Source organism: Lycium barbarum, chromosome 2 (genome assembly GCF_019175385.1).
Source record: "Lycium barbarum isolate Lr01 chromosome 2, ASM1917538v2, whole genome shotgun sequence".
Lineage (NCBI taxonomy): Eukaryota > Viridiplantae > Streptophyta > Magnoliopsida > Solanales > Solanaceae > Lycium > Lycium barbarum.
In genome coordinates this window covers 148,166,356-148,183,828 of record NC_083338.1, presented here as the reverse complement: position 1 = coordinate 148,183,828, position 17,473 = coordinate 148,166,356, and the positions used below count along the sequence as shown (strand labels likewise).

General features: G+C 35.0%; 2 protein-coding genes across 4 annotated transcripts; one reads left to right on the top strand and one right to left on the bottom strand.

The window, feature by feature from the left end:
• Positions 1–915: 915 nt before the first annotated feature.
• Positions 916–6,463, top strand: LOC132627980 (deSI-like protein At4g17486). 2 transcript variants are annotated; one of them, XM_060343633.1, is made up of 4 exons: positions 916–1,312; positions 3,876–4,143; positions 5,245–5,532; positions 6,115–6,463. In XM_060343633.1, exons 2-4 carry the CDS (start codon positions 3,933–3,935, stop codon positions 6,357–6,359), a joined length of 744 nt encoding a protein of 247 aa, XP_060199616.1. In that variant the 5' UTR covers positions 916–1,312; positions 3,876–3,932; the 3' UTR covers positions 6,360–6,463. The 2 variants fall into 2 exon arrangements, with proteins under 2 accessions (XP_060199616.1, XP_060199617.1); XM_060343634.1 differs by lacking the exon at positions 916–1,312 and adding an exon at positions 2,043–2,293.
• A 1,505-nt stretch (positions 6,464–7,968) lies between these two features.
• On the bottom strand, positions 7,969–16,744 carry LOC132627978 (lysophospholipid acyltransferase LPEAT1). Of its 2 annotated transcripts, XM_060343632.1 has the most exons (10): positions 16,323–16,744; positions 14,477–14,754; positions 12,764–12,883; positions 12,542–12,579; positions 11,853–11,917; positions 11,262–11,330; positions 10,212–10,345; positions 9,506–9,646; positions 8,838–8,901; positions 7,969–8,473 (listed from the first exon to the last, which is right to left on the bottom strand). In XM_060343632.1, exons 1-10 carry the CDS (start codon positions 16,558–16,560, stop codon positions 8,454–8,456), a joined length of 1,167 nt encoding a protein of 388 aa, XP_060199615.1. In that variant the 5' UTR covers positions 16,561–16,744; the 3' UTR covers positions 7,969–8,453. The 2 variants fall into 2 exon arrangements, with proteins under 2 accessions (XP_060199615.1, XP_060199614.1); XM_060343631.1 differs by lacking the exon at positions 7,969–8,473 and having other exon boundaries at positions 8,481–8,901.
• Between the last annotated feature and the right edge of the window lie 729 nt (positions 16,745–17,473).

Genomic DNA, 17,473 nt, shown 5'->3' with positions numbered 1-17,473 from the left:
GCCATTTGAGCTTTTAAAGATCACAATAATAAAGGATAATAGTATTTGATCCCTCAGTTATTAATAAATATCAATTTTAGTTCTAACAGTATATGTTTACGCACATTTAACCTTTAATTACTTAAAATATTCACTATTGATCCCTTTAGTAGTGAATATGTACAAATCTTTCTTGAATTGTTAATCATTTCACTACTATTTAATTACAACAACAACATATCTAGCATAACTCCACAAGTAGGGTCTGAGGAGGGTAGAGTATACGCAGACTTTATCCCTACTTTGGGAGTAGAGAGGTTGTTTTCGATAGACTCTCGGCTCAGAATAAAGCAATAACAAAGCAAGTCAAATAGGAAAAAGAAAACAGTGACTACAACACAACAGTGTGCTAAGCGAAGAACAAGAGAGAGAGTAAATAAAAACAAAAATCAAAGGACAAGAAACTACAAGAAAAAAAAATACGTAAAGAAGAATACTTGTATTGTTACTTCATATTTAAGGGTCATATACTTCATATAACAAGGGTCATATACTTCTTGTTATTTCGTTGTCATATTTTTTTCTTGCAACCTGCTTCAAATTCTTTTCTTTTCCTTTTTTTTTAGCCGATAATCTTTCGGAAACAATCTCTCTGTCCCAAAAAAATAGAGGTAAGGTGTGCGTACACCATAACCTTCTCAGACCCCACTTGTAAAATTACACTGAGTATGTTGTTGTTGAATACTTCTAGAAATAATATATTTTTCCTATATAGAGGGACTAAAATCGCACATTTCAATTACTTAAGAGTTCAATGTATTAAATTATATATTACATGAATCAAATTTAACATTTATCAATAATTGAAGGACTAAAAATGTTATTATCCCATAAGAATTACTTAATGAAAATAAAGAAGAGAGAGATAGAAAGACAGTGTGTGTGTCTGAGTGTTTTCTCTCTTTTGTCAGTTTCTGTTTCATTTCTGAAAATCTGGGGTCCCTTCAAAATTCCTCTTCTGTTTTGTTTTCTGCTTTCTTTTAGTACTTAAATAGTAAGCAGAATTTACTTTACTTGTGTTCAAACAAGATTATTCCCGTGATTTCAGAGCTTTTTGCAGTTGTAATATCTCTGTGGTCATTGTCAGAAAGAAAAAAAAACATGTATGTGTGTCAATTACTCATGGACAGACTAATACTAGCCCCATATTAAGGTTGCTCTGTTTTTTTTTTCTTTTTCTATTCCACTAATTGCATTATAGTTGATTACTTGTGTATATTGCTCAAGAAAAGCTCAAAGCTGGAGTCTTTGGTCTCTCTTCTAATGGAAAATCGTAAGTCTTTTATCCAAAATTTTCATCTTTCTCTTCTTTTTTCTTCTAATGTTTCTGTAAATAATATGAATGACTTTTGAATCCTGTTATCTGCAAAGTTTGGATTTTTATCAAACTTTTCTGTCCACATTTTAGTTTTTTTTTTTTTTTTGTTGGGCAACTTTGATAGTTTGTGAACCTGCACTTTCTTGTTCAAGAATTGGTTGAATCTTTTTGTTCACTGCAAATGTTTTAATCTTGCTGTGAGATCTGATATATATACTTGTCTTTTTACAAGTTGAAGATGTTAATCTCTCATAATTTTTCATTTTTTCTTCTAAGTGCTTAAAATTTGCACCTTGTTGGGTTTATTACCTTAATTTTATTAGCCTTTACTTTAGAAAGCAGCATTTCAGAACTGGGATTTGTATGAAATATTTGGAGGACAAAAAGCTTACTGTTAATGTCTGAATCTAATCTCAGGAGTAAAAAAATACTAGCTCTTTTTTTATTTGAAGGAACAGTGAACGGTTTATTTTCTTTGCTATGTGGTGATTACTTGTCAAAAGGGGGAGAAGTTTAATTGTTTAATTAATGTTCAACAGTGAACTGTTTATTTCTTTGCTAGGTGGTGATTACTTGTCCAAAAAGGACAGAAATTTATTTTTTATTTTTTGTTATTTTGGGATATTTATAATTTTATGAGATCTGCTTACTTCATAACTTTTCTTTTGGCTTACGAACTCTCAACCCCTTCTTCTATCTGAATTTCCAAATGTGGGGTTTTTTAATGATATCAATATTTTCAATGATCATGTAAAAAACACTTTGGTCAAACTACTTTCTGATTTCCTTTTTGAGCAGTCATTTATTTTCTTGCCCTTTTTTCACTTGGCTTTGGACTAGAAAGTCACCAGTAAACCAAGTCATCAAAGAAGAAGAATAGTCAACTCAATTTACTGCTTTTCAACTTTGGTAAAAATTGCCATCATGTAGTTAAAGGTAATTATCAATGTGTATTCTTCTTTTTTTGTTTTGTTTGAGGGAGGCTAGTTATGGTTAATGAATGGTCGTTGTCTGATTAAACTTGTACTACCATACAATTGGATTGTCTATATCTGTAGTGTATTAGCAAATATCTAACAAATAAGCTTAATTCAAATTGAACTTTCAATTCTGCTTTGAATTGAAAGCACCTTCAAGAAAGAGCTGCAATATGAGAAAAGAAGGATTATATACTGGATTAGTTGCTTCCCACTAATGCCACAAAGTTGACTTTCTTGGAAATGAAAGAGTCCTCCTCAACTGTTCAAAGTTCAGTTGCCTGTGTTGCGAGATATTCATTTGTTAATTGAACAATTCAAGGTTCCATTAAGAAGTCATAGTAGGGCCCTGTCACAGAGGCAGGTGGTTAAAATGACAGGTGGCAACAGCTATATTTATATATTATCCTCAACGGATCAAGCTGTATCATAGACCTGCTAACACAACTAGTAAAAGCAGACTGTTAGCTAAATATATTCCCCACTTTAATACACAAAAAGAGTCCGCAATTTCGTGATGTCTCTGCTTTAAGGAATTAAAACGTGCATGGCCCAAAGGTTGTAATGTGTTACCTCGAGTGCAATGGTTTAATGATCTGACATGAAGTTGGATGGAGAAAAGTTGCTGCCAAAGGACTTGGTTATAATGCACATATTTTAATGGCATGCCGATACAACTTGTTTTTTTGGATGGACGAAATGAAGTTAGATATAGCTGGCATATTGTAGTTTCGTTACCAGCATGTTTTTTTTACCCTTTGGCTTCGTATATAATGCATTAGATCAATCAGAAGACAGATTCCAGGTTAATATACAGTGTTCACCATGCTAAATTTAGTGGTCAATTATGTAGCGTTATCTTTCCCTCTTTTTTCTATTGAAGGTGAATTTTTTTCTGAAAGTAGTTTAAGTAAGGGAAGCAAATTTCTCGAAAGCACAAGGCTAAAGTTTTTCCCAAATGGGTTGGTCTTGGTTTTGGACTGACGCAGCACACATGACAGAACTTTGCAGAAAAACACCTATTATAGTACAACAACAACAACAGCCCAGTGAAATCCCACATCTTGGGGTCTGGGGAGGGTATAATGTACGCAGACCTTACTCCTACCAAGGTAGGATGGCTGTTTCCGAGAGACCCTCGGCTCAATAGAAGCATAAAAAAAAAAACACCTATTATAGTATTTATTATTATTATTATTATTATTATTATTATTATTATTATTATATACTAGTTCTTACTAGAGAAAGTTGGGACAAACTTGTATATAATCCAAAGTTCTGTATGTCAACTCGAGCTTGGGGGGTAACAAATCTAGACACCTCTCTTTGTCTTCAGTGCATCCAAATTGTAATTGATGTATAATGCTTCAAATATGAAGCAGAATGATATGTCCTTTTAGATGGAAAACATGCTCCAGTGATTTACCCTTTTGCTTTGCGCTTCTTATATTTAACTGATATCATTGGTCGATACATAGAGACATTGGTGTTATTGAACTTTACCTGGTGCAAGTTTCACTTATGCTTTTCTGTTCATGCAGATGTACAAGAGGCTGGTGGGCTTTGAGTGAATCTTATTTTGCAATAGTAAAAGGAAAATGTCATTAAATTCAAAGGAAGGATGGAAATCGTGCACGCCCCTCCGTCTGAAGAACAAATCATCAGCACATTTTTGTTTGCTTCCCAAAACGAAGTCGGATCGTTTTGATCCTGATGAGACACCAGTTTGTCTCAATGTGTATGACTTGACACCTATGAATAACTATGTCTACTGGGCTGGCTTTGGTATCTTCCATTCTGGTGTTGAAGGTAAGAGGCATTATTTAGTTTTTCCTCTTTACTTCGTTTTAGCCATTCACCGTCAATTATGTCAGAGTGCACCTAGGGAAATTATCCTTTTTCTTGTAAATATATGGTTCTATATGGATCCTTTTCCTATCTTATACGTGGATATTACTGATTGTTTAATGAGGGGATTGCACCTACAAGATTATATATACCATATTATCATATGTTTGTCTGTCGTATATGTCATTTAGCTATAATAAGATTAGAAAGGTTTGTGATGCTTAAATTCAGGATCTGAAACTTGCCTTTAGGTTATATCCATGTAGTGTCTTAATTAGTATTGGTGATCTCACTAGAACTAAGAAGCTGTTTATTCTATTCGAATCTCTATTTGATTGGTATATATATGAGCATGCATTGGAGCTTATTCGTTGTATTTTCATGTCTAGCAAATATTTGGTTTGCATCAAGTTTGTTCGTAGATTTTTACTTTTGATGTGTTATAGAATTTGGCACCTCTCGGTTCTACAGTTTTGGTGCTATAGTATTTTCCTAGTCAATAGAATAATCACCTCTTTTCATCTAGAGTATTTCTTGGTACCTACAATATGTTTAATTACACCAAGTTCCAATTACAAGGTGGCTTTACAAACAGACCCTTCCTGTTTTGTGTGTTTCATGGTGGGATGTTTAATTGGTGTATAAGACTAAATGGAGGACTTTTTTTGGCTTTGGACGCGGGTAGATTTTATTTTGTCTCTAGGCATAGTGATGAGTAATGGATGTTTTCAAGTGATATTTTTTGCGGGGATGTTTTCAAGTGATTGATAAGTAATATATTCTACAGATATAAATTACACATTTCCTTAACAAACTTCTTTTATTTCTAGAAGTTCAGTGGAGCTCTCCCATTTGCCTCTAATAATGAAGTTTGAACATTATTATGGTTCATATTTCAAGGAGAAGCCTTGTACTTGCTATTTCAAAAAAGTTTTCAAAGTTAATCAGTGAAACTTCAACATGAAAAAAGAGAATTATGAGTTGATCAGCTGCCATAATTAGTCTCTATCTTCTATGCTTCATATTTTTGAACTTCAACTACTGTAACATATACTTCTCCAGTTCATGGTGTAGAATACGCATTTGGAGCTCATGATTACCCAACCAGTGGTGTCTTTGAAGTTGAACCGCGGCAATGTCCTGGATTTATGTTTAGGAAGTCAATATTTATTGGTACTACAAAGTTGGATCCGAATCAGGTTAGAGAGTTTATTGAACATCAAGCTGCTGCCTATAACGGTGACTCGTATCACTTGATTGTGAAGAACTGCAACCATTTTTGCAAGGATATATGCTACAAGCTGACCGGGAAAAAGATTCCTAAATGGGTGAACCGTCTTGCAAAATTAGGTATCCCTTTGCCATTCCACCTCTTCTGAATTAGCTTGGAAAGATAACTTTGTTCTCTTTTTTCAGAAAAGCTTATTAACTAGTTATGTTCCATTTTATGTCGCATTTCCCCTCTCTTATGGCCTGTTTGGCCAAGCTTCTAAGAAGTCAGAAGTGCTTATTTTTTTAAAAGTTCTTATTTTAGAGATGGTGGTATTTGGCCAAGCTTTTAGGAAAAAAATATGTGCTTTAGTAATAGCAGAGGCTGTTTTTCAGACGCTAAAAAAAAATAGTTTTTCCCCAAAAACACTTTTGGAACTTTGGCAAAGGAGAAAATATTGCTATAATATTGCGTAAGTGTTTTTCAAATTGATTTGCCAAACATACTATCGAGAAATCTTTAACCTCAACCTTCCGTTCTAATGGCATTCTTTTATATCTATAGAAGTATATCATAGCATGAACCACAAGTTCCAACGCTTCTTTCAATATGTGCCAAAAGGCCTTATTTCTCTTAAACTCTGTGCCCAAATGAATACCGGGATATAAAATAAAACGCAGGAGTATTGTGTATGATATGCTTATGTTATTTTCTCTACATAGGTTCAGCATTCAACTGCATGTTACCTGATGCTTTAAAAGTTGCTGCTGTCGAAGACGAACCAAATGGCCCAGAATATGTCAGTGAGAAGAGAAGGCTGAGAAGTGCTTTCAGTTGTCTCTCTTCAATTTCAACAAGACAGCAGAAGTTATCGACATCTTCAGTATTTCTACAGTCACCCCTCAAAGGCTGCTTACCTTCTTTGGAGTTGAGAAAATCCACGAATCGCTCTTCAAAGAAAAAGTAAAGAAAATTTATGGAGGCTCCCCATGTATTTTTGGAAAACTAAGAAATGATGAGATTAACATTCTTTAAGAAGGTATACTAGTTGTAATATGGCATTGCAATTTCCCTGCCTTGTTTGATCCCTTGTCTTTTGAGTAATTTCTGCCTCCATCGATTGATCATCCGAGCATGCCTCCATAGAGAGGTGAAACACTGATTTCTCTTCAAGAGAAACGTCTATCAATTGATCCCTATTCATTCGGTCAAAGTCTCCACTTTTGACGGCGTTCCACTAGAAGATGCAACATGTTGAGAAATGAGCAATCCCTTGGAGCTGCATATCTGCATTCAAGTCTAGTGATATGCTGGGATGATATATTATAAATGCCTTGTCTCTGCAACATGAAGATATCCAGTTACACGAAGTTGTGCTCTTTTACAGTTTAGGCTTCTATTACTTTTTACTGCGGAATGTTGCAATTGTACTACCATATCAACTGTAAGCTGTTAATAATTGTTTATGCTGTTAGGCTTGCGTTATATGTTCTTAAAGAATTAAATAGAAGAAAAGGTGAGTTCAAAAGATCAAGACTGGTCCTCATAAAAGACTTTTTCGTTATCTTTATAAATGTATACCAAAAAATATGTGTGAGCATCTCAAGTTGCTTATTGTAATCGGGCAAGATCGTCATCCCAGTGTTTCGAAGTGTGAGACCGGCCCAAAAGGTTGGCTCCAAACAAGTTTTTGGACAAAGATAAAACAAATTCTCACTTGTTAATCAGACAATAAAAGCATGTATTACCGTGTCAAACTTTCTAGTAGCCTCGGCTAAATGCTACTTCAATATTGATCATGGATGGCGGAGGTCGTGCGGCGCTTTTGCTTAATTTTACGTAAATAGGAGACCCCTTTAGCTTACGCTATATGCAAATATATGTGCGATTTCAAGAAAGTAATTAAGAATTATTCTGTGGATACATACTGCGACAAAATTGCACCGACTTTTGAGTAATTATGTTACATATATTTGTTTTACTATTCGCCTTTCTTATTTCTTTGTCAATCACCAAATTAAAACGTTATATGCTGGTTATCATTCATTACAATATGAACCAAATCTAATTAGTCCAAAAACTCTGCTAATCAACACAACATAAACAGTTCCTGGGAGACTTATGTTTGAAAAGAACTTGCCGATTCAACTGCTTGTCGACACGTTCAGTGCTTTATCTCAAGTTACTTTTTCATTCTCTTCAATCATACAACCCAAATGAAATCAGCCAGTTACTCTTGCACTGCTCACCCACAGAACCGCACTTGTGTCATAGTTTCAACATCATAAGGAGAAATATATTAAAAATGTGACGCTAAGAATTACTTGGCTAAATTTACAAAAATGATAACATCAATGGCATCTGTGTCCTCTCCCCCTCAACCCCCTCTTTCGAATGACAATCTTCAACAGCATACAAAAAGGAAACGCAATGATAACACCAATGGCATGGCATCTGCAACAACCCCCCCCCCCCCCCCCCCCCCGGCCCAACTGTCTATCCCTCCAGTAACAATCTTCAGTAGCATAAAAGGCATACAAAAAAGAGACACGAAAAGAGAAATGAACACTTCAAGATGCGAGGAATGATATTTGAGGCAGCGTTGATGCCTCCAACATACTTGATTTCTAATCTTTGAATACATTAGTAAAAAACAAAAATGAACAAGAACCTTTAGAACTCCTGAAAGCCAAGAAGCAGGTGAAGAGGCAACTTTTACGTCTAGCTCAGGAGCAACCGTCAAGGAAAATTAGTGGGAATCTATTCACATACCAGAAGAGGAGGGGAGAGACTAACCTAATCTTGGGGATTACATTCAACCCAGCCAGCAGCACTAGCTGCCACGCTGAATTCACCTTTTTGGGTCTGTCAAAATGGAAGGTAAATGAATAAGGAACAGAGATATTTGAGCATGTAACCACTGGCTGTGGCCAAACAATGATGTCCATAGGTCCATTTTCATTGATATAGACACAAAGAATGCTTCATCTGGATAAGTTATCTTCTATAACTTTTGCAAATAATAGAATCACAGAATGAATATACAGATGGCGAACCCGAATTACTGTTGACAAAACAAACCTGCAGGAACACCAAAGAGATGCTTCAGATAAACAAATGTCCAAGATGCTTGTTAAAACATTGCCTAATTGCCATGTAACACATGATATACAACACAGAGAATCTCTCGAACTGGAAACTCGAACAACAAATGTCCACTCAGGATATCAACAAAGACAGATGCTTTTTGATACCATGAAGATACATAAGTATGATAAACACCCGAGTTTTCTTATTTTAGAAAATAGAGAGGACAACCGCACTGTCATTATATTCAGAAACAACACAACTAGTATCGCACTTGGACTAGATATCTTTTCAGTGCCCAGGCGATGAAATTATCAATCGTCTTTCTGATGGAAAACAGTAGGCATGCTATTATTACCATTGAGAGCAGCATGATATACTCGCTTCTCTGCCAAACCAATATCTGAGAGTATTAAATTACCCTGCAAGAACAGAGGAATGAGATCATCCATCCGCACATAAGTACACAGACGATTGAAATTACCCTGTAATAATTTCACTTGTTTACTTTACATGCCTTGGGAGAACATAAGGGGATGTGAAAAGACTGTTACTTTCTAGAGATAAGCACATGTTGTTTGCAGTGCAGAAATCATGATACTAAACTCTCCAGTTTCTAAATGAATACAAACATAAGTGCTCAGAAAAAATGGGTGACTTCCTAAATTGTGGTGGACTCCTACTTGCTAAACTCTACAAAAGATAAGTTCAACATAAGCTCAATGGGGGACATGGGTTGACATCTCCAGATTGCAGAGATATTTATCCACAACCTAGTTTCTACAAAATCACATCTAATGAGCAGGAAGCATTGAGTTAAATTTCATTCTTATAAAATGGTTCAAGGAAGTGTGTCCCTCTAGTTAGTATAGTTAGTGTGTGTGTGTGTGTGCGCGTTGGGGGTGGGGGGTTTGCATAAAACTAGCAAATCATATTCCTAACAGGTCTCCAGATTTACTTTATGTTCTTACTCTCCGAATATGAAGATTGAGCTGTCATTAAGGTAAAATTGCACGCAAAACATACCTCATGAGCCATCAACCTCCGAACATTCTCAGCGTAAAGTCTGGGGTCATCCTTTTCTTGCTGAGAGGGATAGTAAACAGGTAACCAGATTGCCTCCATGTAATTTACAAATTGACAGAGAAGGAGAATCACATGCCGAACCTGCAAAAGGAATTGCATTTTTGTCCTCACAGTAAGAAGCAGTCTTATATAAATTCATGACTTAATATAACAATAACACTGATCACTAATGACTATGAAACATCATAATTGTAACCAATTGACCATATAATTATATGCATATCCCAACAAGAACTTTTGTGCAATCAGCAGTATCTTCATATATCAGAACAAATATACAGGTATTGGATACTGAATTTTACTTGCTGTAATGACTTTCTTGGTGCCACAAAGTTCATCTTAAGAATCTATCATTTGACCATTTTTTGGTCACGAAACCAAGGTCCGACAAAGTTCAGGATTCATTTGCACAAAGGCAAGAAAACAATTGGTACATGACTGAATGAAAGAAAATGATACTTGTGACGTCCAGAACTAGCAACATAACATGTTTTAAGATGAACACAAAAGACAATCATGGTGTTAGGAGGGGGCATGTTACAGAGCAAATTATGATGCAACTGAATCATCTGCTGAAGATGAAATACTACCATGTCGCAGAGTGTCCCAAAAATAACAAACAATTTTCAGATCTCCAAATACTTACCCCAGATATCGAGTCCCAAGCAGGACTTAATCTCTGGTACGGATAACTTAATATTACAGGCTGCACTGGAGCTCCGGACAGAAATGCACCACTCTTGAATGGAAGGAGAAAATCACCATTTGTGGTAGTGCCCTCTACAAGGAAAACGAAAACAGATCAACACTGTAGTAAACCATCAAAAGTCAATTTTTGCAAGGGAATCGAAGATATGAATTAAAGTGTGTTTAGGTTTAGCTTAAAAGATGGTCATCAAACTAAAGCTTTTAACCACTTTTTGGTTTATTTTGGTGTTTGGTAAATACCAAAAGTATTTTTAAGCCAAGTGTTTTTAAGCTGAAACAAAACAAAAGTTATAAGTTGGGGCTTTGGGCACACGTCCAACTTATGGTTTTTCAATGTAAAAGCACTTTTAAGTAAAAGCTCTTTAAGTTTGACCAAGTGTTTTACTTTATTATCCCTTACATTTTTTATAACCCCATAAACCGAATCATAATGAACGCTGATTCATTTCATTCTTTGAAGCATAAAAACCCTCACTCGAGACTGACAGAGAGTTCTCGAAATGCTGGACAATGGTTTCTTCATCTAATAAGACATTTGACTTTTGAAAGGCTTGGACAATGATTCCAGCACACGAGAGAAAAGGCCATTAAGGCTGCCTAATTGATAACTAACGGAGAGTTCGTGAAGCAGGTAACAATATTAATGTTTGAATTTAGTAACCAAAAAAGTAAATATTTGTAATTTTTTTTTTTATAAATCTTTGTAATTTTTATATGAATATTTTGCACCGTTTTAGTTTTCTTTACTTACAAATTTTAGTCAAATTATCTCTCTCTATCCATCTCTCTTTCCCCACTTGTGAGAATACACTGGGTATGCTGTTGTGGTTGTTATCCATCTCTCTTTCACTATGAAAAAGAACCCCATATCTAATATCACTCATTTATGAATCGATCAGAGTTAAATAGACAAAAGATTGCTAGAAGAAATGTGCAGTAAAATGTGAGACACAAGTCAGTGGATTGGCGCACTAAAAGCAACATTGACCTGGAAAAAGCAGCATGATTGGTGCCGATTTGCTCTGATGAGCTTCACGAATCCTTTCATTTACAACACCTGCAAGTTTACAAGTTCAATCCTAAGGATGTCAATTAAAGCTGCATTCCATATTGTAAGGCAAAACTGCATTATCATTCTAAATGTCTGCATTTACTGTATGACTTAGACAAGAATTAAAAATAACACTCATGATATCATAGTGCATAAGAAAAGATCTTTCAACCAAAGTCATCTCCAAACATTTCGGATATTTCATAGATACATCACCCATTGATTCTAGAATAGATATTAAGTGAGGAAGTGAATAGTCAACTCAAGCAAATCGATGTAGATGAACAATAAATAACCTTGAACCATGGCCATTTTCATCTAACCTAGTATTGATCAATGATTTTATTATCATATGTCATTGACAATAATTTGCGTATTCGGTCACGAACTATTAAATTTATGAAAGGTCAAATTAATGATGCAGAATTCTAGACAAGACCAATTTCTCTAATACCTCAAAAATTTCTCTAATACCTCAAACAAACGAGCTATATTGTTGTACCAAATCTAGTTCAATATCTTTATTACCTGAGACGCCTTTAAAATCAGGTGATTTAGCTTCCCGCTGGACATAGACACAACCAAGGCACTTGCTGTAAAATCAAAACAGAAAAAATCAACAATCACTAGCAATTATATGGAGTTTGTGCTGATCTATCAACTATTTCAAACCAAGCATATGTATCTTTCATGTGAGCCTATGTGAAAAGTTCATATATCAGACTCATGTATTATTTAACAGGAGCGTTAAATAACTATGAATTAAGTAAATAAAGATCATACTTAGATGTAATATGTAAATAGTGTATAAAAGTATTCCACATCAAGTAGATGTATCGATGTACATTCAATAGTGTGAATAAGAAAGACTTAGATGTAAGACATTTGATTCACGCATTCTTTCCAACTCTACTTTAATCTCTCTTTTTTCCCCACAATTTGATATAAGCGGATAAATGAATATATAATAAAAAAGGGCAGCCCGGTGCACCAAGCTCCCGCTATGCGCAGGATCTGGGGAAGGGCCGGACCACAAGGGTCTACTGTATGCACCCTTACCTTGCATTTCTGCAAGAGGCTGTTTCCACAGCTCGAACCCGTGACCTCCTGGTCACATGGCAGCAACTTTACCAGTTACGCCAAGGCTCCCCTTCAATATATAATAACCACTAATAAATATAAATAAATTTCATATATTAACAAATACTATAACTGACCTGATGAGACCAACCAGAGGAAGCTTAGCCACTGATCTCTTCAGCAATAAAAGCAAAAAGGACCAAGGTTAGGAGATTTACAAAGAAGTGTGTGCAAGGTCAAGACTACAGTTACCAGTTTCAAAAAAATGTGCAAAGTCAAGAGTAAAGAACTGGGTCTATCGAACTAAAGATAGTTGTGTCTCAATCACATTTTATCCAATGGCAAAAGAAGTCACAGACCTTAGCAACAAAGCTAGGAAATGAGGAAGACATGTGATACAGGATATCCAAGTACGAAATGTGGTTTGACACAACAGCCCCTGGTCTTTCAAGTTCTTCAGCCTGCTCTTTTGATCCATTCTGGCAAAGAGAAAAAGTCGTACCACGTCACATGTCAAAGCAGTAAACAACCTAGAATATTAGTTAAAAGATGATTTAAGAAGAAAAAATTTCCACAAATCCACAGACCAAGCTTCCATATTAATCATCTATAGATAAGTGTGTATAAGCATAAGATGAGATTATAACACTACATTCAATTATGAACCAGAATAAGGTACTTGATCATGTACAATTGCTAGTAGTTCCTTCTTTAACCGGTTCAACTGCTTTTAGTTACAAGAAAATTTAAAAAGAATATTCATTCACAAATCTACAGATCAGATGAACCAAGCTTCCATACTAATCATCCATAGATTTGTGTGTAAAAGCAGAAAACTAGGTTACAGCGCATCATTACTTTATGAACCAGTATAAGGCACCTATTCATATAAAATTGCTAGGTATTCCTTCTTTAATTGATTCAATTATATTACTCCGACCAAAAGTAAGCGTCAGATTATCCCATTGTTTATTGGTTTACCTATTTTCCTAATTATTCTTCGATCGCAGCCAATTGCATATCGGTAATATAGAGATTTCCTAGTAATTCTTCCACTGTTCTTACCCAGCAGGACTATCCAACCCTCCCTCCACTCAACACACCACATCCCAAATGTCTGGGCAACCAAAAGAAATACCAGAATTTTGCATTTGTTTGGAGAAAAAGAAAGATTTAAGTAGGAATAAGTAGTTACAACTGATGCATTCCCAAGTTAAGTGACGTGCCTCAAGATTGAATTAGAACAATCAACATTCAATTACTACAACTACATCAGTACATACCAGCCTCTCTTCTTCTCCTTTTTTTTTTTTTTTAATCAGAATCAGTACATTCCAGCCTTAAACTAGTAGGGTAGCCTTTATAAATCAATATCCATCCATTTGGATTTCCCTCCCCCTTTTTTAATTAAAATAGTAGTTAAAAAAAATTACCAAGTGATGTGCCTCAAGATTGAATTAATAAAAATAAACATTCAATAACTACAAAGACTACTACAACTACATAAGTACATACCAACCTTAAACTAGTAGGGGTCGCCTTAAGGATCAATATCCATTCCATTTGGAAGCCCCCACCCTCACCCCCACCCCCTCCTCATTTCCCGGCTATTATTTTGGTGGACGGCTATACTGTGTAAAAATCCCTTCTTTGTCAATCATCAACAGAAGAAGAAAAAATAGCATTCAAATAATCAAAAAACAAACTAGCAAGTAAGCTCCTGGACTTCCCTCTTCCAGTACAAGAAGATGAATGAGTAAATAAGTGTCGTTTTAGCTTAAAAAAATCGTTCCAAATTAAATGTCGCTATAGGAAGTCAAGACCAAAGTTGGCAACTACTTCCAACTATACCCTAAACATTAAAGAAATATTCTTTTTCAATATTGTTCAATTCTCAACATACATAGGGGTAATTTAGTAAACTAGGCAATGAATTTGTTGACTTCTTAATAGACATGAAATGAGCTAAAGTGACACTTATTTTGGGACGGAGGGTGCAGACAGAAAGGCAAGACAAACTACTTCGAATATTAAGCCTGAAAGCTAAAGTGCTGAACAGCAATATTTAATACCTCATTATTTCTGTTGCCATTAAGATCAATAGGCTGATAAGTCTCATTTATCCAATAGAATCCAAAAACGAAAAGCATTACTCTTGAAAGAAACATCCCACTTTGCATCATCACAGCCCTTCTCCACCCACCCGTATGTGCATAATCCTCTTGCTCTGCATCTTCCTCTCGATTCGGTGCCGAAAACGCTGTACAAACCTTACAAATCAAGTAATAAACCACCAATACAGTCGTTGCCCCAACAACTCTCATAGGTACCAACGTCACCAGTGCAATACCTAAAGGGAAAATTTCAAAAAACAAACAGCCCAACATAAATTATTACACCACGTAGCCATATTTTCAGTTTATACAATAAGGACCTGTTTGGCCATGAGAATTTTCACTTTTTTCCGGAATTTTTTTTCACTTTTTTTAAAACTAGTGTTTGGCCATGAAAATTCCAAATACAACTTGAAGTTATATTAGAAATTTGGAAAACAACGAAAACCTTGTTTTCACTATTTTCAGTTTCTGTTTTTACCCTTGCTTTTGTTTTTCCTTTTTCAAATTTTACCCTAAATTTAACACTGTTTATTCTAGTATTGGTAGTGTTTACAACTATTTGTTTAGGTTCTCGTTGAGTTTTGTATGGGGTACAAGTGCAAGGTGGGGATAGTACAGTGTCACTCTTTCTAGCTTTGCATATGCAACAAATGTGCTCAAACCTTATGAATGGCGATATATTAGTGGTAATTTATAGCATCAGTTGATTAAAGAATTTGTTTTCTTCCCTCATCTTCAAAGGGGCTTTGGTTCTTTTTTTCTTTTTCTTTTTTTTTTTTTTTTTTTTTTGAGGGGTGGGGTGTTGATGACTTGATGAGTCAGGGGAGGAATTGTGGTATGTGAATTTGAAGTTTCATTCTACTAAAAGTTGTTTCCACTAATGTACCAGTTGTTTTGATGTAATTGTGTAATCGCTTGTTCTAACTCAACCAACTGGTTATGTTTATGAATTATTTTGGGTGGTTTTGCTAGGTTTTAGAAATTGAGGGTATAAATCATATTTCATGTTTTTTAGAAAAAGTACATTCAAACAACCAAATATTATTTGCAAAAACAACTCCAGCTCCAACTTCAAAAATTCCAAATAAAGTGTGTTTTTTTTTTTTTTTTTTTGGGGGGGGGTTATGGCCAAACGCCTACTAAGTATTACTCCCTCCGTCCAAAGTAAGTCACCTTAGTAAAAAGTATATGTCCAAAATCATGTCACCTTAGCAATTTAAGATAAAAATTGGCAAGTGTTTCCAATTATGCCCTTAGCATTAAAGAAGTTGTCGTCTTTAAAATTGCTCAATTCTCAAAAAACATCTAATAATTAGGGGTATTTAAGTAAAATCCACATTGTATTTATTGATTTCTTAACAGGCGTGTTTTTTGCTCAGGTGACACTTATTTTGGGACGGAGAAAGTATACAACATTATAACTAGGGAAAGCATTATACATAATGTATCAAACTTGTATAAAAGTTGTTTATACACAAATAAGGGCTAAATCGGGTTAAAAAAACTCAAAATATGGGCTAAAGCATGTAAATATTTTCTCCCATTAGACATATAGCGTAATTTAAGTTTTCAAAAATATACAGTCTAACATAAATTATTACGCCACGTAGCCATATTTTCAGTTTATACAATAAGTATTGTGCCGAGTGTCTACCGGAAAGGTAGGGTAAGGTCTGTGATGCATTACCCATAATATATCAACCTTGTATAAAAGTATATAATTGTATACAAAAGGTGTTTACGCACAAATATGGGCTAAACCCAACTCAAAACATGGGCTAAAAGTGTAAATTTCGCATACCTAAAAGCACCTTTTCGGTCCATGGCAGTTCGCCCCGACCCATTATACCATACACGTCATGCCTTACGTAAGGAGCGTATTTCTTCTCTAATTCTTCAATACTAGGGCTAGAAGACTGGGATTGAAGAACTTGGAGTTGAGGGTTAGTCGGGTCGGGTTTCAAAAGAGGTCGATCATCGGATTCGGGTCGTGTTGTTTGGTTAGTTTCGGGTGGTAATTTCTGGAGTTCGGACTCCATCTTTCGAAACCCGGTGATTGATTTTTGAGCAACAGTTAAATGTGTTTATCTTTTCTATCTATTGGATAATAATAATAATAATAGCCCTTGTTTGTTGTTGTAATGTGTTTGCAGAAAAAGGAAAGAGGTGTTGTTGTTCGTGTAGATCTGGGCAACTTTGTAATCTGTAAAGAGAACGCAATCCAATAAAGTAGTATTAAAAGTTTGTAATTAATCGCACTTCTTCTCCACTTTCTTTGTTGTTAGAAAGATCCTGTCCCACAACTTTAAAGTATTTGCAATTACTTCCCCTTTCTTTCATGTTGTGTCATTTCTTTCTTCTTCTTTTCTCCTAGAGACATATTTTTTTTTTTTACTTTATAATTCTAGCCAAAAACTCCGTCTCAAAAAGAAGAACCGGATATACTTTAAGTATCTAAATCATAATTTTCATATAGAGGTGAGAGAGAATGGGAATAAAATCGTAATTTCACTCCTAATCTTTCCGATAATTTCTCCTTCGTGTTGAAAAAATAACACGATTCAAGCTTGTGTTTGACTAGTAATTATTACTATTCATTGGTATGTTTGAATTAATTATCTAATTATTTCTTCAAATAGTCAATGTGAAGGCAATCGGTCCTCGGGGAACAGTTTTGCTGCCAAAAAAATATAATTTGGACGTCGATTAGGTCTTTCATAATTCATATTTTATCTGTGAAGGCAAATGGATAGATAAATAAAAAGTTGATATATAATCAAAGATAAGGAAAATGCATAAAATTGAAAATGTAATCTAATGATTGACTTTAACCATTTGCAACAATACATGTATGTTTTGTATATAAATTTTTATCTTGGCAACTGTCTTCTCTTAATCTTCATTCATTTTTACACCTATTTCTCCGACCTACTCTTCCCAACGAAAAAAGGA

Bases quoted from the DNA above. Each gene is read 5' to 3' on its own strand.
- LOC132627980 (XM_060343633.1), top strand. From the start codon at position 3,933: ATGTCATTAAATTCAAAGGAAGGATGGAAATCGTGCACGCCCCTCCGT. The intron at 4,144-5,244 runs GTAAGAGGCATT...ATACTTCTCCAG, and splicing joins CTTCCATTCTGGTGTTGAAG to TTCATGGTGTAGAATACGCA. The intron at 5,533-6,114 runs GTATCCCTTTGC...TTCTCTACATAG, and splicing joins GAACCGTCTTGCAAAATTAG to GTTCAGCATTCAACTGCATG.
- LOC132627978 (XM_060343631.1), bottom strand. From the start codon at position 16,560: ATGGAGTCCGAACTCCAGAAATTACCACCCGAAACTAACCAAACAACA. The intron at 12,580-12,763 runs GTCTGTGACTTC...TTATTGCTGAAG, and splicing joins TTCCTAGCTTTGTTGCTAAG to AGATCAGTGGCTAAGCTTCC. The intron at 9,647-10,211 runs GTAAGTATTTGG...TTCCTTTTGCAG, and splicing joins CTTGGGACTCGATATCTGGG to GTTCGGCATGTGATTCTCCT.